The 22,296-nt window shown below is 51.2% G+C and overlaps 2 protein-coding genes across 2 annotated transcripts; one reads left to right on the top strand and one right to left on the bottom strand.

Annotated features, from left to right (window-relative positions):
* The first annotated feature begins 4,470 nt into the window (after positions 1-4,470).
* On the top strand, positions 4,471-16,717 carry ARMC7 (armadillo repeat containing 7). Its single transcript, XM_007454413.1, is given in 5 exon segments — positions 4,471-4,494; positions 4,613-4,629; positions 4,665-4,813; positions 4,908-5,051; positions 16,356-16,717. Coding segments are annotated over 5 exon segments (696 nt in total).
* Positions 16,718-18,591: 1,874 nt separating this feature from the next.
* On the bottom strand, positions 18,592-19,979 carry NT5C (5', 3'-nucleotidase, cytosolic). Its single transcript, XM_007454360.1, has 5 exons — positions 19,782-19,979; positions 19,330-19,430; positions 19,226-19,286; positions 18,892-19,006; positions 18,592-18,773 (listed from the first exon to the last, which is right to left on the bottom strand). Exons 1-5 carry the CDS (start codon positions 19,977-19,979, stop codon positions 18,592-18,594), a joined length of 657 nt encoding a protein of 218 aa, XP_007454422.1.
* Between the last annotated feature and the right edge of the window lie 2,317 nt (positions 19,980-22,296).

Below are 22,296 nucleotides of genomic sequence, written 5' to 3'. Positions count from 1 at the left end.
GGCCCGGGATCACTCACGTGTGTGACCGGCATCTGAGCCCTGAAGTCAGTGAGTCCTGCCTCAGCCCAGGAATGTCCGGCTACTTTGCCAGAGGCCGGGGTGAACCAAAGCCTGAACCAAAGGCCATCTGGGTTCTGCATGTTGGGACTCAGCCAGGAGTTGGGACCTTAGAGGCTGACCTCCAGAGGCTCAGGTTTCCTTCTAACCAGCAGAATCCAGGAGCGGATCTTCCTGACTTTTTTTGCTGGGGCATCAGAGTACCTGGGGCCCAGGAAGGTGGGTCTGAGCCCAGCTCAGGTCTGTCACGGCTGGCTTGGCTCAGCTCAGCTGGCTGCCTACGCTGCTGCTACAGCTCAACACACCGGACCCTCAAGTCCAGCCTGGGTGCCTCCCATGTGATCTCTTTGTCCTTCACCCTCTAGACAGCTCCGAAGAGCTCAACCCTCCTCCGAGTCTCTCCTGCCCCGCTTCTTCCCAGGTGGCCCAGCCCTTGCCCACAGGGCTGCCCCCAGCACAGGTTGCTGGGCCTCATGCTACCTGGAACCTTGGGAAGAAGGGCTTTGTGAGAGAATGTGTTGCAGTGGTGGAGGGCCAGGCTGAGGGTCGGCCTGGATGCAGGATTTGGACAGATTAAATGCCAGGTGGAGCACCCGTCCTGGCGACAGTGCAGAGAACTGGAGGGGAGCCCCTGGCTCGGGTCCTAGAATCAGTGAAGTCTGAGGGCCCCCTGCACACTCAGCAGGGCCTGCTCTAGGGTCTCCTCCCTCCTCTGCCCCATCCTGTACCTTGGCTGGGAAGATCAGTGCTGGGGGGAGCTGGGGAGCCACACATCAGACCAGGGGAGGAAGGATTGCTAGGCAGGGCCCCACGACCTCTGTGGAAATGGAGCTGCTTTTGTAGCAGAAGCCCTTTCACTCCCCACTCCCCGCTCCTGTCAGCCTTTTCTCCCTGCTGTGTCAGAGGTGTCAACCCTGGGATAAGTGGCTGGCTGGGCCAGCTGCCAGGCCACCCCTGCTCCCCACTGGCCTGTGCGTCTGGCCTGGAAGTCAGAGCTTCTCCCCCAGACCGGCCGGCCGCCACGTACTCTTTTTGCTGGTGCCTTCCCTGAGGTCATCACCTGGGGGCTGGCTGTCATCAGCCCAGGCTTGTCCCAACAGTGTACCAACTGAGTGAAAGGAAAAACAGAGTTTGTTTGAATTACACACAGAAACACTTTCTGCAGCGGGTTATAAACCCTGTGAACTAACGAAGCTAGAAAAGAGGCCTGGAGTAAATTTTCCCCCATCCCCCTTCAGGGCTACTCCCACCAAGGACCTTGTTTGTTGACTCAAGCTCAACCAGGTTTCAACAAGAAACCCTTATCAGGAGAATTGATTTTCTTTTTATGACCCGACGGCAGCCTTCCTCCTGCACGAGTCCAACTGGCGTGAGTCAGCATCCTTGGGGATGTTGTCTTTCCCAGGACTCGTGAGTTCCCCCTTCTGGCCAAAAGAGGTAGTACGGAGGTGAAACAGGGCTCTGGGCTGGAATAGAGACCTGAATTCACGTTTGACTCTGCCATAATTTGCTGTGTGACTCTGGACCATCTCTGGGCCTTGAAAAAGGAGGAGGTTGGCCTAGATAAGTTAAAGTCTCTTCCAGTTTGAAAAGTCTGATCCTGAAGACCCCCCCCCATTGCCTCCCTGCCCCCACCCATCCTGTCCTGTACTTGGTCACCATCCATAGCTTGTGCACTGAAGGGGGAATCCACAGCTGGACACATTTTACCAGGTCCTGCCACCTTCTCCATCTTAACTGAGCGGAAAAGGAGAGTTGGGGCTGGTGGGTAGATGAATACTTTTTGGTGGTAGTAGCCACAAGCCTTTGAAACGTGTATCCCCTTTTAGGCCCACTTCCTAAAAACTGATTTCTTTCAAGGAAAAAAGATATTAGTAAACATTTAGCATAGGGAACTTTGACCTCCTCTGCCCCCTGGGCAAGAGTGGTGATAATCTCTGGGCAGAATTCCTTCAGCAAATATTATTGAGCATCTACTGTGTGTCAGCAACTGGCAGAGAGGAGTTAAGACCTGGTCGCTGCCCTCAGCACAAAACCAAGGACTAAGAATTCTTCCCAAAGATGAGGGCAGGGCTTCCCTGGTGGCGCAGTGGTTGAGAGTCCGCCTGCCGATGCAGCGGACACGGGTTCGTGCCCCGGTCCGGGAGGATCCCACATGCGGCGGAGCGGCTGGGCCCGTGAGCCATGGCTGCTGAGCCTGCGCATCCGGAGCCTGTGCTCCGCAACGGGAGAGGCCACAACAGTGAGAGGCCCGCGTACCGCAAAAAAACAACAACAACAAAAAAAACAAAGATGAGGGCCTCTGAAGCCTTAGGAGGGGACAAATGAGGGAGGCTGGGGTGGCCCATCTGATTCCAGAACCCACACTTAGTTGATCCTGGGATTCCTCTAGAGAGGGGCTAGAGCAGTTCCTGACCAGGAGCTCACTTCCATCCTGTCCCCAAGCTCTGAGCTCCTGGTCCCAGGCCTTTACTGCTCTGTCCAGACAGAAGCAGAGAAGCCCCCTGGCCACCTTGTGCTGAGATATACTTCCCCAAGTCGAATCAGCTCCCCTCTGAATGTGAAGGGCCTGGTGAGGGGCCTGGGGCCACTGTCCTGCAAGAAGCAGCCAGGGTACCCAAGCACCCAGACTATGGTCATAACTCCTGCTCCAGGGGTGTGTGCACAGGGCAGGGGCTGATCACAGGGACCTGAGCCCACCACGGAGGTGGAGGCTGCTCTCAACGGGGCTGTGGCAGGCTGGAGTGTGGCAGCCACTCTGCCCTCATGCCAGGCCCAGGGCAAAAGGAGCATGGCCCTTGCCTTCAAGAAGCTCGCCGCCCAAGCCCCTTTCATCCCCACGTTTTCAAGCACAACTGGAGTCTGGGCGGACCACCTTCCTCCCTGGTGCTCTGTCCCCTGTGCCTATGAGGTCTGGGTCGCACGCCCCCTTCCTGAGAAGCCCCGAGAAAGAAGTGGGCGGAAGGGCTTCAGCATCAGAAAACCGCCAAAGCGGTACAACTGGGCTCCTTCTAGGGCCCAGCGGTGCTGCCCCCTGGTGCTCTCTGCCACCTGGCTGATAAAATGCCTTCCAGCCAGAGGTGGCAGACTCAGCTCGGGATTGGGAAGCAGAGGGTACCAGGCTCGACCGGCTTTTATTTTCATTTTGGCCGCGCCATGCGGGATCTTAGTTCCCCGACCAGGGATAGAACCCGTGCCCCCTCCATTAGGAGCGCGGAGTCAACCACTGGACTGCCGGGGAAGTCGTCGCCTGGCTTTTGGGAAAAGCAGACATGAAGGTAGTGTCAAAGTGTTACCGAACCCAGGTCCGGCTGCTCGCCCCTCGAAAGCCAATTCTTGAGAGACAAGTGTTGGTAGGAACGGAAAGGTTGCTTCAGAGGCTGGCAACCGGGGAGAGGGTGGAGTCCTGTCCGAGAACTCCCGATTGCTGTTCAAGGGACAGGGGCTTTTAAAAGGGAGTTTCAGGGTTATATAGGCGGAGGGAGGGAGCAGAACAGCATAGTCAGTTCTGACAGCTTGAAACCAGTAATGTGGTGGTCTGATCAGCGTCATCTTGGTCGTTTTAAGTACGGTTAATCTTTAGTTCCAGGGTTTGTTCCCATTTCTTTGAGGCCAGTTCTCGGAATTGTGTGAAGTGGAGCAGCTTATGTCATGGCTTCAGTTTGGTTATCATGTAGTCATCCTCCTCCACCTGGTGGGGGCTTCAGTAGCTGCAAAACAGCTCACAGGATACGGCTCAGAATGTTATCTATAGACCTTAAGGACGAACTAAAGGTCCTTGACTATGCTTAAGGACTAAACTATTATTATTTGGTCTCCTTTGTTTTCCTCTATTTCTGCATTTTTTTCACTTCTGATTAAACTTATTCTTTGGATAAAGTTTTTCCGCAGACAAAAGGCAGGCTGAGGACATGGGGGGCAAGGACCATAGGGTCCTGCTCCGTTTCAAAATGACCCACGTGGGGGACACAGGGAGCCGACACTTGCGTTCCTGGGGGCCCTTGGTGTGTGTGGGGGAACTGCACCCCTCTGTCAAGTGCAGGGGCATCTGGAGGTGCTTCTGCCCCGACAGACCCCCACATAGGCGCTCCGGCACCTCTGAGCTCCTAAGGGCCCTAGAGGAGCTCCTCAACGCATCCGCAACCTTCCATGACCGCTTCCATCACGACGCGGATCGCCACCTGCGTGAGACAAGACGCTTGAAGCGCCCGGCGTAAGCACCGGCGTACCAGGGAGCTCAATGACAGCCCCGCCCCTCACCCTCCTCTGCCCGCCCCTTCCGCCCCCTGGGGCGGGGCTAAGCGCGGCTTCCCCCGGAAGTCCGGAACTGAGCCGAAAATTAAGCGTCGCTGGGTGCTGCTCCTCCCTCCTTCGGCGCGCGACTGCGTCCTGGTCTTCCGCGCCCCAATTTGGATGTTCACTCCCAACTCTTAGGAGGTCCTGAGTCCCCACCCCATTTCCCCAGCCCAGTTTCAGCTGCAAATTACTGCAGAACCTGAAGCCGGGAAAGGAACCTATTTCCCGCTCCGGTCTGCCCCTCTCCGGACCCGGCGAGGCCCAGGTGAGGTTCTCGCCCGCTTTCCAGCCTCGCTTTCCAGCCTCGCTTTCCAGCCTCACCTTCCACACTCCCCTGCCCGTCCCCCGGGTTTCCTCCGCCGCCCGACCATGGCCCAGAAGCCGAAGGTAGACCCCCACGTCGGCCGGCTGGGATACCTGCAGGCGCTGGTCACGGAATTCCAGGCGACCGAGAGCCAAGGTGAGAGCGGCAGGGTGGGGAGCAGGGTACCAGGCAGGGGTCTGGCCGCGATCGCCGCCCGGTACCTGGCTCCAATGCCGCTTTTCCACTGCAGACGCCAAGGAGCAAGTACTGGCCAACCTCGCCAACTTCGCCTATGACCCCAGTAACTACCAGTATTTGCGGCAGCTGCAGGTCCTGGATTTATTCCTCGATTCACTGTCGGAGGAGAATGAGACCCTGGTGGAGTTTGCTATTGGTAAGGATGGGGCCGCTCTCCTAGATGCCTGATGGGCTGTAATGAGATAATGAGTTACAAGTGAGTTGTTGGGAAAGGAATCTCTTAGGCAGTCCCTCAGCTGCGAAGGCAGACTTTCGCGATGTCTGTGCCGCCTCCGCGGTTCACACGTCGTCCAGGTCACGGCTCGCTTGAGTCAGGTTTGGAACTCCCAGGACCCCCCTCTGCCTGTCTAGCTTCCCTCCCGCTTAGAGGTGAGATAAAAAATGAGGGAATGGATTGAAGCCCCATTGGAGGGAAAAAAGCTGAGTGCCCTTTTTAAACATCTTTGACTTAATGTTTTAACATCGGGACTTCCCTGGCGGTCCAGTGGTTAAGACTCCGTGCTTCCACTGCAGGGGGCACGGGTTCAATCCCTGGTTGGGGAACTAAGATCCCACATGCCGTGGAGCGCAGCCAAAAAAAGTTTTACCATCAAGAGAAGTAGCGGTGACTTGGAATGGCTTGTGACTCCTGTAGTAGTTGTGGTCTAAGACCTACTGAATTATTCACTGGACAGATATTTATTGGGCGTATATTGTGCGAGCAAGGTATTGTTCTAGATGTTGGAGAGGTGGCGAACAAGTTGGGCAAAGGGTCTTTGCCCTCAAGGAATTTACATTCTAGTAGGGGGAGACAGATGGTTGACAAACAAGAAAGCTGAGGCTCTGAAGAAAATAAACGGGGTGATGAGAGAGAGCAAGGGGAGGGAGGGGCTACTTGTTTGGCCATCATGGGAAGGCACAGCGTGGGCAAAGACTCTAGAGCAGAGCTTCCCTGGTGGCGCAGTGGTTGAGAGTCCGGGGACACGGGTTCGCGCCCCGGTCCAGGAAGATCCCACGTGCCGCGGAGCGGCTGGGCCCGTGAGCCGTGGCCGCTGAGCCTGCGTGTCCGGAGCCTGTGCTCCGCAACGGGAGAGGCTCGCGTACCGCAAAAAACAAAACAAAACAAAAAAACATTAAGTCAAAATACATAAAATAATTGTTGACTTTTACAACTAGTCAAATCAGTTAATTTAGTCTTACAATTAAGGACAATGATGCCAACTGAGAGGAAATGACCAGTTCAAGGAAAGAGTTTGGAGTTTATTCTGAAGGCAAACCAACATTGTTTTTTCAGCATGCATCTTTGAAAAAGAACATTTCTTTACATAGTGAATCTTTTTTTTTCTGTACGTGGGCCTCTCACTGCTGTGGCCTCTCCCGTTGCGGAGCACAGGCTCTGGATGCGCAGACTCAGCGGCCATGCCTCCGGGCCCCAGCCGCTCCGCGGCATGTGGGATCTTCCCAGACCGGGGCACGAACCCGCATTCCCTGCATCGGCAGGCGGACTCTCAACCACTGCGCCGCCAGGGAAGTCCATAGTGAATCTTATCTACATAGAGAATGAACTTAATAATTCCATTATCACCAAATACCCAGTTAGGCAAACTTCTCTAATAGTTCCCAAAAGGACATTTTGCTGTTGTTGTTTTGTATAAACCAGGATCCAGTCCAGGATTCATGCACTTAATCTGGTTCTTACGTTCCTTAGATCTCAATCTCTCTCTTTTAAAATAAACTTTGTATTTTAGAACAGTTTTAGAAAAATTGCAGAGATAGTACAGAGTTCCCATATATGCCACACCTAGTTTCCTCATTGTTATTGTCTTACATTAGTATGGTACATTTGTTACAATTAATAAACCAATATTGATGCATTATTATTAACTCAGGTCCATACTTTATTCAGATTTGTTTAGTGTTTCTCTGATAATCCTTTTACTGCTCCAGGATTCCATCCAAGATACTGTGTTACATTTAGTTGTCATGTCTCCTTAGGCTCCTCTGGGCTATGCCAGTTTCTTAGACTTTCCCTTTTTGCTGGATGACCTTGGCAGTTTTGAGGAGTACTGGTCAGGTATTTTGTAGGTTTTTCCCTCAGTTGGGGTTTGTCTGATATTTTTCTCATGATTAGTGTGGGATATGGGTTTTGGGGAGGATGACCACAGAGGTAAATGGTAAAAGGCCGTTTTCATTTACATCATATCAAGGGCATATGCTATCAACATGACTTATCACTGTTGATATTAACCTTGACACCTGGATGAAGCAGTGTTTGTCAGGTTTCTCCACTATAAAGTCACTCTTTTTAGTTAGTTATTTATTGGCCATACCTTGTGGCATTTGGGATCTTAGTTCCCTGACCAGGGATTGAACCCATGCCCCCTGGATTGGAAGCATGGAGTCTTAACCACTGGACCGCCAGGGAAGTCCCTAAAGTTACTCTTTATCCACCCCCTCCCCCCCTTTCCATATGGTGCTCTTTGGAAGGAAATCACAGCATCAATTATCTTATATCTCCTTTTTAATATAAATTTATTTATTTTTGACTGCTTTTGGGTCTTCGTTGCTGCGTGCGGGCTTTCTCTAGTTGCGGTGAGCGGGAGCTACTCTTCGTTGTGGTGCGCGGGCTTCTCACTTCAGTGGCTTCTCTTGTTGCGGAGCATGGCCTCTAGGCACGCGGGCTTCAGTAGTTGTCGCACGTGGGCTCAGTAGCTGTCGCCCATGGGCTTAGTTGCTCTGCGGCATATGGGATCTTCCCGGACCAGGGCTTGAACCTGTGTCACCTGCATTGGCAGGCGGATTCTCAACCACTGCCCCACCAGGGAAGCCCATCTTATACCTCTTTTAATCATTAATAATAGACTCTTTTTTCCTAACACTAATTGTTGAAGGATCCAGACCAGTTCTGCAGAAGGTCTCACCTTCTGAATTGTCTAGTTGCCTCTTTATGGTGTCATTTCGTTTGTTCCTGTAACTGCTTTATTTCCTGTAACTTAGAAATTAGATTGAAAACTTTTCTAGAATCAAGTAACACACTTTTTTTTTTTCTTCCTGAATACATCCTGGGCAAATGTGATTTAAATTTTTGAAAGGCCATCCAGGTCTGCCTCTAATTTGTGGTATCTGGTACTCCTCTTACTATGACAGGCCTCACACATGTGTGGACATCCCGCTTCATTCAGAGCCCCACAAACACTTGCCTGGTGGCCACTCATTGGACTTAGGCGTGTACACACAAACAGCAGGGTTCACTGCTGGGAGTCAGGATGCAGGAAAGAGGCCCATGAAGCTGGGGGAGCAGTTTTAGGAACTGGAGCTCTGGGTATGGGCTTTGGGCAGGCTCCCTGGACTCTTCAGCCTATGGAGAGGGCCAGAGTGAGGCCCTCGAAACCTGGGCTGGGGGCAGGAGCCCCGGTTGCCCAGGTCTAAGGGTGGGAATAACTCATGTCTCTGCCCCTCTGGAAGATTATTATGCTGAAGAAGTATCGTGAAAAATTGGTCACTTTAAGATTTTCTCCAGTATTAGTACTCCATCTCCTCCCTTTTTGGAGCTCTGCTCCCCAGCTTCTGCCGCCTGAGTGGTGACAGTGACCCCTGCAGAAGCCCGTGGCTAGGCCTCCACCTGAGAGTGATACAGCTCCTTCAACTCAAGCTCTTGACTCTGGAGAAACCTTTGCTGAAAAGAGCAGTCACCCAGGCAAGTTTTTACAGGATCAGGAAGCAACTTTCCCAAGGCTGGAACACTCTTGAGTTCCTGGCCCACTGAGCTGGGAGCTTTGCCAGAGATCAGGGCTGGGCCTGGGTTCTTGCCCTCCTGGGAAGCTTCCCAGAGTGGGTGACCAAGCCCTGGACCTGGAGTCCACGGTCCCCACTTCTCCACTTTGTAGCCAGTCTTTGTGGATGAGTCCTGTCCCTTCTCCAAGCCTCATTTCCTCGCCTGAGCCTTGTCTGCCTCGCAGGACTGTTGCGGGGAGCAGAGCGTGTGCGCGTGTCTGTCTCCGTGAAGGTATCAATACTTTGTCTAAAATTGTTGGTATCATCACCAGTTTTACTTTTCACAGCCGCTGTTTCCTTCTCTTCGTCTTCCCAACGCCCCCCAATCCCAAGAGCAACAGCTTTCTTAGCATTGAATCCCTCCGAGGGATCCTCTGGAGGTTAAAATTCTCTTGTATTTATTGTGCATAACTTAAAAGGAAAGTCCCAGTGGTGCTTAGAAGCCTATTTTGTTACTCTTGCTGTTTCCTTTTCTGTTAATGTCTGTGGTGCTAAATGGGAAACACTGTCAGTGCTTATCCTGTGCTGGGCTTTGTAGCTTTGAATCTTTTGTCTCTGGTGGCAGATCTGAGATGGTGAATCTCCATGAGATCAGAGTGCCTTGCTTATCTTTGTTATGTCTTGAGTGCTCAGGCCTTTTGGCCTGGGACGAGGATGGGGCCGGGGAATGTGTGCAGAGTCCTGGCCGTGACTTCGTGCTGCAGCCCGAGTGCGTTTGGTTCTGGAATAACTGCTGGGTTAGATTGCCCATGGTCATGGTTTGGCAGAACCAAAACCAATGTTGGTTTGTTGGGAAGGAATATAGAGAGTTTGGTAAGAGTGGGGCTTTGGGGTCAGGCAGGCCTGAGTTCAAGTCCTCACTCCCCGACTTAACTCTGGACATGTGATTTCCCTTCTCCCATCATCGGTCAGGTGGGGGAGGATCAGTACCTGCCTCACAGAGTTGTTGAGAGAATTAAATGAGATAAAGTGCCTGCAGCTGCAAGGTCCCCTAGGTATCCAGACCCCTTTGAGGATAAACAGTTCCCGAGTCTCCCAGAGAGGTGAGGTAGGATGGGATAGTGTCTTATCACCCATCTGTTCCAGGGATTCGGTCCTTCTGGAAAAATATCACTGAATGATAGGAAAAGGTATGAAAGTTGATCTTTAGCCTCACAGTGGGTGTCCGGGCAGTAGGAGGAGGAAGTACCATGGGGAGACAGGCACTGGTCAGTCCAGAGCCACCCTCATTTGGGATGGAGGATAGGGAATGGGTGAATTATCAGGAACCAGATAAAAAGCCAGGATCTCAGTAAATACTTGAATGAGCGAGAGAATTCAGAGCTCATGCCCCAAATAAAAACTCTGGCAGGCTTTGGTATTAATTTGGGAGTGTTGGACTGAAGCACCATTGGTTGGTTCTCTGGTGTCTTATCTGCCGTGTGTGCACACCTGCACCATTCTAGATGGTGTATGGAGATGTAAAGGAACCAGGAGATAATTCTCTTCTTCCACGAAAACTGGCTGAATCCTAGTATGTCACGGAATACTCGGCAGTTTTGTTACTACAACAGAATGCATGTAGGTGGCCTCCCACGATTCAGGTTAAATCGCTTTCCTCTGTTCTATTTCATGCAATACCTGTAGCTGCCACCAGATGGTGGTGGTGTACTGAAAAAGGCTGGTAGATGAATCCTGAGCCGCCTCTCTTTGGAAAGATAGGATTTAGTAAAATTGAAGATAGGCATGGCGCGTGACCCAGCAGTTACAATCATAGGGTTAGGTACACACACGTCCAGACACATGCAAAAATGTCACCAGCAGTATTGTCTGTAACAGTCCTAAACTGGAAACAGTCAACAGTGGAATGGATTATCAATGCTGTGCATATTCATACTGCTTAGCAAAGTAAATGAACAATCTACAGCTCCTTGCAATTATCTTAAAAACATAACGTTAAGCAAATGATGCTAGACACATAATAATATGTACAGTGTGATTCCATTTCTATAAAGTCCAAAAAGAGGCAGAACTGAATTATAGTATTTAGGGGGGTGTGTGTAGTAAAATTTTTTTTATTAAAAATTTAAAAGGTCCTGCTTATTAATTTAAAATTATTTTATTGCATTGTTACAAGTCAGGAAGAGGTTCACCTCTGAGAAGGGGAGAGAACTGAATCAGGAAAGAACGTGCAGAGGCTTCTGGACTGATGACAGTGTTTCAGTCTTTGACCTCAGTGCTGGTTACATGGGCACTTGCTTTCTCATTGTTAAACCCTACCTGTATGTGCCAGCCCTTTCTCTGTGTGTGGGTTGAAGATGTGCCCTGTGCCAGCCTCCGAGGCTATAAACAGGTGCGTGCTTGGTCCATATCTACTGTGTGCCAGGGAGGGGTCTTACATTATTCAATTCTCTCTTCCCGTTTTACTGATAAAGAAACCTAGGCTTAGAGAGATGGAGTTGCTTGCTCTGCTCACCTGAGTCCCCTGGGGCATTTCTGGGATTCTAGCTAGATCTGCCCACCACAGAGCCCTCGCTCTATCCTCCGTACTCTCGGGTTCCCGTGTACCTCCTTCTCTCACTGATCATTTAGTGTCCTGGGGTCACACATCTTTCTGCTTAAAAAGAAATTCCTCAGCCATCCACTTGTTACAGGAAAGAGGTGAATTCAAGGTCCTCACCCCACTGCTCCCTTCCACACCAGCTGGGAAGGCTGGCTCCAGGCCCCTGCGCCCTCCCTCCCCGACTGGCAGAGACCAACCCCCCTTCCTCTCAGTTCTAGGCAGAAGCAGGGTGTGCGTGTGTGTTTTATTAATTTATGAGAATACATAATTGACTCACATGGTACAGAATTCAAAATGGTAGGTAATAAAGAGTAACTCGGTCTGTAGCCTTTTCTGGAGGCAACCACTGTTACTAGTTTCTTGTGTATTCTCCCAGAGATATTTTAGGGATTGATAAACAAATACGTATATTTGTTTGTATACTATGTATACCTTTTTGCATATCCTACATGTGTTGTAGTATACTGTATCTATATTCTGCCTTTTTTTGTTGTTTTTTTTTTTTAACTTAGCGCCATGTCTTGGCACACCTGCAGTATCAGCCCATAAAGAGCTGCCTGATTCTTTGTAACTGCTGCGTGATGTCCACTGCGTGAAGGGACTAACATTTAGCCAGCCCCTGAGGATGGCCATTTAGGGTTGTTTCCATTTTGCTCTCGTGAGCAGTGTGACAGTGGGTACCCTTATTTGTATGTCATTTCTCACTTGTGGGAGTGTACCTGTAGGATAAAATTTTAGAACTGAAATATAGGTCAGAAGTGCGAAAAGCCATGATTTTTTAAAATTTAATTTGGTTTTTTTAACTTATACAAAACATATCTGTTTAAGTCAAAACTGTATTACCAGTATGGTCTCACTACCATTCCTGTCCCTTCCACCCTGTTCCCCCTCATATGAAACCAGCAAATGTGAGCATATACATATATGTATATTTGTCTACCTTCTTACATATAATAGTAGCTTTCTCTGTATACTGTTCTGTCCCTTGAATGTCTGTCCTGAAATTTCAGAGAGAACCATCTTGAAGATACTGAAGTAAAACCCAAGAACAGATATAGCCCCCAGTGAAGATTTTGACCTGGGATTGACCACGGCCAGCCCAGCACCCTGGGGCGGGCGGGTCCTCAGCTGTAACGTCTTGAACCACTGTCTCCAAGGACTTACCCAGCCCTCTCAGGCACCAGGTGCTGGCTAAGCACTTGTCAGCATGACCTCATTTAATCCCCAGGACGATACTTAGACCCTCCTGTCCCTTCCGGCACCAATGCCCTCCTTGCTCTGTGACCTGAGATCCCCTCCCTCCCTGCCCTCTCTGAGCCGCCAGCTTTCTCATCCCAGACTGCACTAGGGTTTTCTCTTTTGTCTCTCGCGGGGGTTCCTGTGGCTCTGCACGCCTGGAAGGGCCCTGCCTTCGCCTCTTGCTCGTTCTCTCTGTGTCGCCAGCTTTGTCCGAAGTACGTTCATCCGCCAGTCAGAGCTTGTTCTCTCTTTCGTCTGGTAGCCACAGTGTTTAGATTCGCAGCAGGATCGGCAGACGGTGAAGCGCACGTGGCTTAAGTGCCAGTCTGATGAATTCCTAAATGCATTAAGGTCTCTGTACATCAACATAACCAGCACTTAAGTCAAGATACAGAATGTTTCCATCTCCCCAAAAAGGTCCCTCGTACCCACTGCCAGTTAGTGGCTTCCACCGTGAGGTAACCATTATTCTAACCTCTATCCCCGTGGATCAGTTTCGCCTGTTCTTGACCTTCATGTGAAAGGAATCCTACAGGAAATAGTATCTGGTTTCTTTCACTCAGTATAATGTTTCTGAGATTCATCCAAATTGTTACAGTATCAGTAGTCCATGTCTTTATATGAATAGGCCGCAATTTGTTCATCCATTCACCCACTGATGGAGATTTGAGCTGTTTCTAGTTTGGAACCTTTATGAATAAAGCTGTTGTGATAACTTTTGTACAAGTTTTCTTGTATACATAGGTACTCATTTCTCTCGGGTCGATTCCTTGTATACATATGTGCTCATTTTTCTCAGACAGATTTGGGTAGGAGTGGAATTGCTGAGTCGTAGGGTAGATGTATGTTTAACTGTGTTAGAAGCTGCCAAATAGCTTTCCACCGTAATCACGATGTGTTACACTCCTCACCGCCAGCATATGAGACTTCCAGTGGTGTTCCCTCCCCGCCAACACTTAGTATCATCAGTCTTTTTTTGTTTTAGCCATTATGATAGGTGTGTAGTGGCCTCTTATTGTGGTTTTAATTTTCATTTCTCTGATCAGGAATGTTGAGCACATTTTCATATATTGACCCTTTTGTGCAGAGTTTATCGAAGTCTTTTGCTCATTGTTTTTATTGTGTTGTTCATCTTTTATTGATAGGTAGGAATGCTTTATATATTCTGGATATGAGTCCTCTGTCAGAATCTATGAATATTTTCTTCTTTTGCTTTTTTACTTTTTCTTTTTTTCTTCTTTGGTATGAAGAAAAGAAGTGAAGGTGGTGAGGGGAGGGTCTCTTGGGGAGAGGGACTGATTAGGGTGGTTGTGAAAGGCTCTTAGAAGAGGTGACATCTTTTTTGTATTTATTTATTTATTTATGGCTGCATTGGGTCTTCCTTGCTGCGCGTGGGCTTTCTCTCGTTGTGGTGAGCGGGGGCTACTCTTTGTTGTAGTGCGCGGGCTTCTCATTGCAGTGGCTTCTCTTGTTGCGGAGCACGGGCTCTAGGCACGCGGGCTTCACTAGTTGTGGCACGTGGGCTCAGTAGTTGTGCCACAGCATTTCTACTTGTCCCTGCTCCTGGCTGAGCCTGGCATCTGCCCATGGTAGGATTAGTTGTCCTTGTGGTTTCTGAAGGGACACCCTTTCCCACGGGAGTAGCAGAGGGCTCCCCATCTTCTGGGACTTTGGTCAAGCTACTCAACAGCCTCAGGTTCTTTCCCTTAAATGGGGGTAGTGGTAACTCTTCGTGGGGTTCAGTCATGTTCCCAGTATGTGTCCAGCAAGAATCCTCAGTTGCAGGCTCCGGAAATACAGAGGTAAATCACTGCCCTGTGGTGCCCAGTGATGGGGGGACAGACAGCAAGTAAAGAAGGTAGTCAGCAGGATGACCCCAGGTTGTGCTAAGGGCTCCACTGAGGTGAATGGGTGCTGAGGTAGACACTGGGAGGGACCTCTCCATCAGTGCCTGGAGTCCGTCTCCTACTGCCCATCTGCCTCGGTTCAGGAGCACCATTCGGCCTCTTCCGTCCCTCAGAACTGCAGATGTCCAAGGTGCACAGGGTCCCAGGGAGCCATTCCATCCAGCCTCCCGACCCTCTGCAGTGCAGCCCTTTTCCCTGCTCACTGCTTTAAAATCCTTCCAGCAAACATTTGCAGAGCGCCCCCTGTGCCAGAAACCCAGGAAGTCTTGGGAATAAGACAGCCTAGGCCTTTTTTTTTTAAATTAATTAATTAATTAGGCTTGCGGCACGGGGGCTCTTCGTTTTCACGTGAGGGATCTTTAGTTACGGTGTGTGGGCTCTTAGTTGCAGCATGTGGGATCTAGTTCCCTGACCAGGCATCAAACTCAGGCCCCCTGCATTGGGAACATGGAGTCTTAACCACGGGACCACCAGGGAAATCCCAAGACAGCCTAGGTGTTGACCTCATGGCACAGTAGCTTCTAGCGGGCCTCAGCGGTCAGTGAGCAAGAAGATCCCATGAAGGTTTCTCAGAGTTCTAAGCATATGAGGACAGTGAGGCAGGTGATGAGGGACGTGCCTGGGTGTGGCAGGCAGTGGCTAATGGGGTACTCCAGGGAAACCACACTGGCCACGGAGCAGTGATGTGCTGGTGAACTAGCGAGAGGGTGGCACCATGCAAAGATCCCAGAAGGGAGTTTGGATTTTATTCCAAATGCAGTGGGAAGTCCTTGGAGGCTGAATGGGTAAAATGTTTCCCTACCCAGGCACTGCTAGGGAACGGGTGGCTCTACCTACCTGGAGTAGGCGGAGGTCTTTGCCAGGCCTGCCCCACTTCCCTGCACCTGCCCCCTCTTGCTGGGAAAGAGGTCCTAGTTGGGTTTTGCCGGGCGTGTGGGGAGGTCCCCCCCTTTGCTTGTTTCTAGAGATGCCGGAGAAGTGGGTGGGCTGTAACTCACTCCTGATTGGACACTCAGTACTGGTCGGCCATGTTATGCAAATGAGCTAGAAGTTCGTTCTCTACTTGGAGTAGGAACCTAAAGGTGAGGGTGCCCTGATGGCAGGAAGCTCACTCAGGACCCACGAAAATCAGCTTCCCACATCGAGTGCTTTAGGCCTGACGGGAGAGAATGAGGGGTCTGGGCATCTTACCTGAGCAGTGGTTCTTAGATCCAGAACCACGGGTCTCTCACTCTGTCCTTTTGTCCCCCAGATTCCTAGGAATAGTGATGTGGGAATGATGCTGAAATGCTTTAAACTCACAATTATGCTGTTTCCATAAAATGGTGGACTGCACAGCTATTAAATGATGCCATGATTGTAGATTTATTGGCATGGAGAGATGTTCACAGGACATGGTTAAATGAAAACAGCTGGCTTACAAAACAATAAGGGTATCATATTGTTATTAAATATTTATATGTAGTCACATATTTAAAAATTGTGGGATGAAAAACATGTTAAATGGGTGGTAGGATTAAGATGGTTTATATTTTGACTTCTAATATTTTTGACAGCTTTATAGAGGTATAATTGGCACATGATAAGCTTTACATACTTAAAGAGTATAACTTGATAAGTTTTGACATATGTATACACCTGTGAAACCATCACCTTACCTATATTTCTTAATTCTTCTAAAGTGATGATACACTGTGGGTTTTGTTTATGTTTTCTACTTTAAAAAAAAAAAAAAAAGGAAAGCCTGTCAGTCATTGAGCTGGCTGAACCAGGAGGGAAAGGGATCAGTGCCCACTTCCAGAAGGTTGGGCAGTGGAGGGCAGGCAGGCAGGCCTTTCTGGAATCTTGAAAGGGAGGGCTGGAGATCAGAATAGACTTTGGATCCCTTGTCCCTGGGCCACCTTCTCAGGCCTGGGCCTTCCCTGGGACTTAGTGGGCCGAGGAAAGATGGGAGGAGGCCTAGGGCTCAGGCATCCAGACTCACCTTGCTCGTTCCCAGGAGGCCTCTGCAACCTGTGCTCAGACAGGGCCAACAAGGAGCACATCCTGCAGACTGGGGGTGTCCCGCTCATCATCAACTGCCTGTCCAGTCCCAACGAGGAGACCGTGCTGTCCGCCGTCACCACGATCATGTACCTGAGCTCACCGGGCTCCAACTCCCACCCTGAGCTGACTGCCATGCCCGTGGTCCAGTGCATGGTACGCTTCTCCCTCTCAGCCAACGTGAGGCTCCGGAACCTGGCCCAGATCTTCCTGGAAGACTTCTGTTCCCCTAGCCAGGTGGCCGAAGCCCGCAGCTGGCGGGCTCACTCTGCCCTGGGGATCCCACTGCCAAGGACGGAGGCCCCGCAGCAGCCCTGATCCAAGGAGCCCTCAGGCCGCGGCACCGGCACTGCCAGAGACAAGACCAAAATCCCAGTGGGAACTCAGGAAGTGTGAGCAGCAAAGCTCCCACTGTGCACATTCTCCCCAAATGGTGCTTTGTTAGCCACTTTAAAGGCGAGTTTTCTCAGTGGGACAGGTGTTTACACTGTGATGAAAGGCGCCAGGAGATGAGTGAGGAAGCCAGACTTTGAGATACGTGGAGAAGGAAATTGAAGGGTGCCGTTTTGACAGGCGGACGCTCTCAACCAGCTAGAGGCGAAGGTCCTGCCTCCTGGCCCACCCCGCCACCAAGCTGTCACCCTCGTGTGAGAAGCAGCAGGTCCCTAGACCCAGAGGCTCTGCAGATGGTGTTTCTCCTGAGTAATAGCTGGGCCTGGGGCTTAGGAGAATTGCCTGAGCTTGAGGAAATAGGCATCATACCTTAACAGAAGTGTCGGGAGTAATTCTGAGAAATAGAAATGAGAAGCCTTGTTGTTAAAAGTATTTCGGGGCCCTGGGAAGCTGGGGAAGTGTTGTGTCCACTGCTGTGGAGGCTGGGTACCTGTCCTGCAAGCTCTCCAGGCTGGGTGTTGCGCATGGTGAATGCTGGCCTGGAGAACTGTGTGGCTGATTAACTGTTTATCCACACAGGCCTATCAGCCAGGCACCATGTTAGGGCTTCAAAGACGAAGACGTGGTTCCTGATCTTGAGTGTCGCAGCCCAGTGACTGTTAACATGGCCATCAGGCATTAAGACGGAGGCCATGAGGGTGACACATTAGAATACAGGCACAAACTCTTCGAGCTGTTGTCCTTTCCCTTCACCACCCCATGGTACCTGCCCGGAAGCCCTGGCCTGCCTTCTCTGCCATCAGGGTTAGTGAGGTGGGCGGGGGTGGGGGTGGTGGTCCCTGTCCCTGGAAATCTGTCTCAGGCTGGCTTCAGGGATGCAAGTAAGAGAGGTGCTCAAGGGAGATGGGACTAGACACTGACAGCAAGCGAATGGCTCAGAGTCTAGTGTCAGCTGCTCAGCACGGGGGAAGGGGTGTGGGCCCCCTTGGAAACGTGGGGTTCAGGAACAGTGGAAGGTCCTGGCCTCCCTTAAGGATGACCTCTTTTTTATCTTTTTTAAAATTTTATTTATTTTTGGCTGCGTTGGGTCTTTGTTGCTGTGCACGGGCTTTCTCTGGTTGCAGCGAGCGGGGGCTACTCTTCATTGGGGTGCACAGGCTTCTCATTGCAGTGGCTTCTCGTTACAGAGCACGGGCTGTAGGGTGCGCAGGCTTCAGTAGTTGTGGCACGTGGGCTCAGTAGTTGTGGCTCGCAGGCTGTAGAGCACAGGCCCAGTAGTTGTGGCGCAGTTGCTCCGCAGCATGTGTGATCTTCCTGGACCAGGGATCGAACCCGTGTCCCCTGCACTGGCAGGCAGGCAGATTCTTAACCACTGCGCCACCAGGGAAGCCCAAGGATGACCTCTTACATGGCCAAGGAAAGGCAGATTCGAGAGGAATGGTTTCCAGGTGGACGTGGAGGTGGGCAGACTATGGAACTAATGGACTAAGGAGACGAGAGGGAGGGAGGCGAAGGCCTCCTCATCGGCCTCTGTCCCAGCTGCCCCTGTGGGGCTCCTGTCCCTTCACTTCCCCCAAATAAAAGGCCGTAAGAGAGCAGTGAGCCAAAGTGTTTTATTAAAAAGCTTCCTGATTTTCCCACCATGTTTCCAGGCCAGCTCTGCCAGGAGGGTTCAGGTGGCTGGCACAGTGCTGAGGGGTCATTGCCATGATGCTGCCCTGTCACTCAGTTCTGCCCAGGCTCCCTGCTGGTCTGCCTTCCCTTCCTTCAGCTACTGTCCACGGCCATGGCCCCTCGCCTTATTCCTGGGGCGGGCCCAGGCCGGTTCGGTCCCGCTGCAGAGCTTCCCGCTTGCTGTCTATAATCTCCTTCCAGTTGTCCCTCCAGGAGAGCAGCCGTCTCCGTTGGGGGGGCAGGGCCAGGTGCTGGTTGTGGCAGCAGGTGAACAAGATGTGCTCCCAGCTTGGGGTCTCCTCTTGGCCTGGGACAGGACACGGGAGGAAGGCAGGGATACACTCTGTAATCTGGTTATTTTTACTCCCTCTCCCTAATCCCAGCAGGCTAGATGCCTGGAGGTTGCTAGGGAAAAGGGCTCCTACCTTGAATGGTGTCCTTGTCATCAATGAGCAGGTCCCCCAAGACCACCGTCTTGTCCCTCGTCAAGATAATGCGCTCCACAAACTGGGGCCCCAGGTGCTTCTCCACCCAGCGGTACTGTGAGGTGGGCATAAGTGGGTCAGTAGGGCCTGATGGGCCCTTGAATTCAGGGCCCGTGAGCAAGCAGGTGTGAGGGAGGGTCTACAGCAGCTCATGAGAGATATGGCTCCCCTCTACACCCCCCCCACCCCCGACTGTCTCTGTTTCTGCCGCTTTCTTTAAAAGATCGGGACTTAGGAGCCTAAGCGTGTGGGTGGAGTGCTGGGGCAGCCGCACCTTCTCGTGCACACAGTGGCCATGGGGGGGGGGGGGGGGGCGGCGGTTAGACAGGGTGGTGCCAGCCCCTGCTCCCCACCCCCTCCCTCCCCGCCCTTCCTCACTCCTGCATGTCATTCATCTCCCGCATTGCTTCCAAGGCTCCAGGGATGGGCTCCAAGTCTAGAAAAAAGCCTGGGGCTTCATACACACTGGCCACTTTGTCCTGAAAGATACAGTGTTCCTGTCTTGGCTCTGATCCAGCAGACCTCTCCAGCCCCAGCGAGGACTCTCAAAGTGAAGTTCCTGGGGGGCTTCGGTCTCCAGATCAGAGTCTCAGGTAGAGGACTGTGTTCAGGGGTAAGTGCTCCCCCAGACTGTCTAGTCCTGAGGTGAACTGTGGATTCTGAAGTGAGAGAGCTTTGTTAATTTTAAACAGGAAGGTGTCACTGGACATGGAGCAGAGACAGTCCTGACCCAAGGGGAGGTCTCCCCGCTCCCAGGTGCCCTGTGGGGTCGGGGCTCCCCGCTCCAGGGCGGCCCCGCGCCGCCGACCCCCCGCCCCCCTACTCCCTACCGCCAGGTCCGGGCGCAGGGCTCGGTACTGCTCGCAGGCGAGGAAGCCGCGGCGCTCCTGCAGCGGCACGTGCGGCTCCTGGGGGAAGCTTCGGCGGAAGCCCCGCAGGAGGCCGGCCTCGAAATCCGCCAGCACGCCGTCCATGTCCACCAGCACCCGCACTGGCCGCCCGCGCCGCGGAGCCATCTGCATCGCCATCGCTGCGAGGCAGGCGGCCCGGCGGAAACGTGGCCCCGGGAGCCGCCGCGCGGAGCTGGGCGAGGGGACTGCAGCTTCCGGAGCCATGGGGTGGGCGGGCCCGACCGCGGCTGATTTGCATGGGCAGCCCCGTTTCGGGGAGGGGGGGGCCGGCGTGGCGATGGCTTGGGCTGCTTTCTTGTCTGAGGACGCACCTACGTGCACATCAGCAGCCTTCCACGCTGTAGCAGACGTCCTCGCTCACCCCGAATGTTACTCGGGGCAGAACTTCCAGGGGCCCGACAGGAGGGACTGTCCTAAATACTGGGAAGCGTCGTCTAACAAGGAGTCAGGCCTCCTTAAACCTGAGATGGCATACCTGCGCACCCTGCTGTGGGGACCAGAGCAGAGCTTCCGCCCCCTCAAGGCAGCACCAACCCAAGGCCCGAATCACGGGGACTCCCAGTAACGGTCTGAAGTGAATGAATCGGCTGAAGACAACTGGTTCGTGTGAGCAGAGCTCCTCAGAGACGAATTCATAAACCAGAGTTGGCTTGAAACATGGGAGCATCTGCTTTAAACATCCAGTTCCACCTGGAAGAGGCGATTTTCCCACCAGGCTCAGGTAATCAGGACAATCCTTTTTGTGGAACTGACAGGTCTCTAGAATTGGCAGTTCCATCCGCCTCTAGAAAATGCTTAGCATTGCTAAGTTTTTTTGACTCTTTTTGTAGATTTCACGCAATTTTCTGACTACATGTAAATATATTTACCTACAAACTAGATTCAGATTTGAGTAAGTGACCCGTCTTCCTGTAGTTCCCCACCTCAGCACCCCAATACGTCTAAACCCAATGGAACAGAGGCATAAGGAAGGGGAGCCTGGCGATCTAAGTTTAAAATGCTAAAGAGGTAGAATGGACATCAGCAATGAACACCAAGCCACCTGAGACACATAATGTGTAAAGAGTTCACACTGTCAACAAAATGCTGATTCTTCTGCCATCGTCATCATTTTAAGATCATTCAACTTCATCTTCTAAACCCTAAGCTTTCTAACTGGAAAATTCAACACGCTTAGCAAACATGTTTACATAGAATTTTCTAAAATCTGTAATAGTACCAGAATGACTGGCAGAACACCTTTAGACTAGGCACTTACCTTCACAGAATAAAAAACTGAAGCCAAGTTACAAGTTGTGACACAAATCAGGAACCTCTCTTGCCCAGAAGCTCCACCATTACTGAGAGAGAAGGGTGCAGGTTCCCTATCTCTGAAGTCGTGACAGACCGTAACTCAGGTGATTGGTAGGGCTAACCTGTTCTGATGAACCTGGAAAGACCGTAGCACAGCTGTTGATTCTCCATTTTGCAAATACTTTACACAGTAAGGGAGAAACACTTAACACCTCCACAACCTATGGTCACCCTTATTCTTCCCAAAGACATGCCCAGTAAGTCAGAATAGCTGGTGGTTACACACTAGGTTTGAGTCATTTCAGTCATGGGAAGGTTTTTAGAGATGACCTCATTCAAAAGTGTTACTTCTAAGTTAGGAAACTGAGCTCCCAAATGACAAGCCCAAGGAACATAGCTGGTCGGTAGCACAGCTAGACCTAAAAAGCCGATTTCCAGTGCCCAATTTGGACATTTAATATAGCATGTTGATCTGGAACTTTCTGCCTAGAACCTAATGAGCTTTCTCCCATCTTCTGTCTCCTGTATCACTTGAGAGGACTCAGATGACCCTGTCCCCTTCTATCTACGTGGACCCTTCCTTTCTTTGGAGCCGCCTTCTCTGACCACCCACCATTGAGAAACACCCCACAGGCATGAGAGGACTTGAAATTTTGAATGTTATCACCCAGCACAGGAGGGTAGGTGGTAAAAGAGTGTCAAGTGTATTGGCTAATAATTATTTTGGATACCAATTATCCATATTATTCCTGTATTTTATTATCAGATAGCCATTAATTTTCATTTTGGCATTCTGAACTCATGCTCTCTGACTTTAAAGCTGCTTTCTTTAGAGAGAAGCCCACTTCTCTCTGGGCCTTCGTTAGCGTGTTTTAACTTTAATGGCTCATCAAATCATTGGGCAACAAGGTTGATAGTAACAAAGAAAAAAGCAACTAAGCAGGTAGAACTCCTGAAACAATCTCAGAAAGATGACACAGGACACAGTGTTTCAAAATTTGTACATTGTTTACTTTAAGCAACAGTCCAGGATTGTGACGTACAACACACGTTTTAAGGATGAGACTTTCTTTCATGGTCAGGCACCAGCATCATGCACACAGCGTCAAGTTATCTAAGAAGAGCGCTGCCCCTGGGGCGG

Source organism: Lipotes vexillifer, unplaced genomic scaffold (genome assembly GCF_000442215.2).
Source record: "Lipotes vexillifer unplaced genomic scaffold, Lipotes_vexillifer_v1.1 scaffold518, whole genome shotgun sequence".
Lineage (NCBI taxonomy): Eukaryota > Metazoa > Chordata > Mammalia > Artiodactyla > Lipotidae > Lipotes > Lipotes vexillifer.
This window is presented reverse-complemented; position numbering and strand designations above follow the sequence as displayed.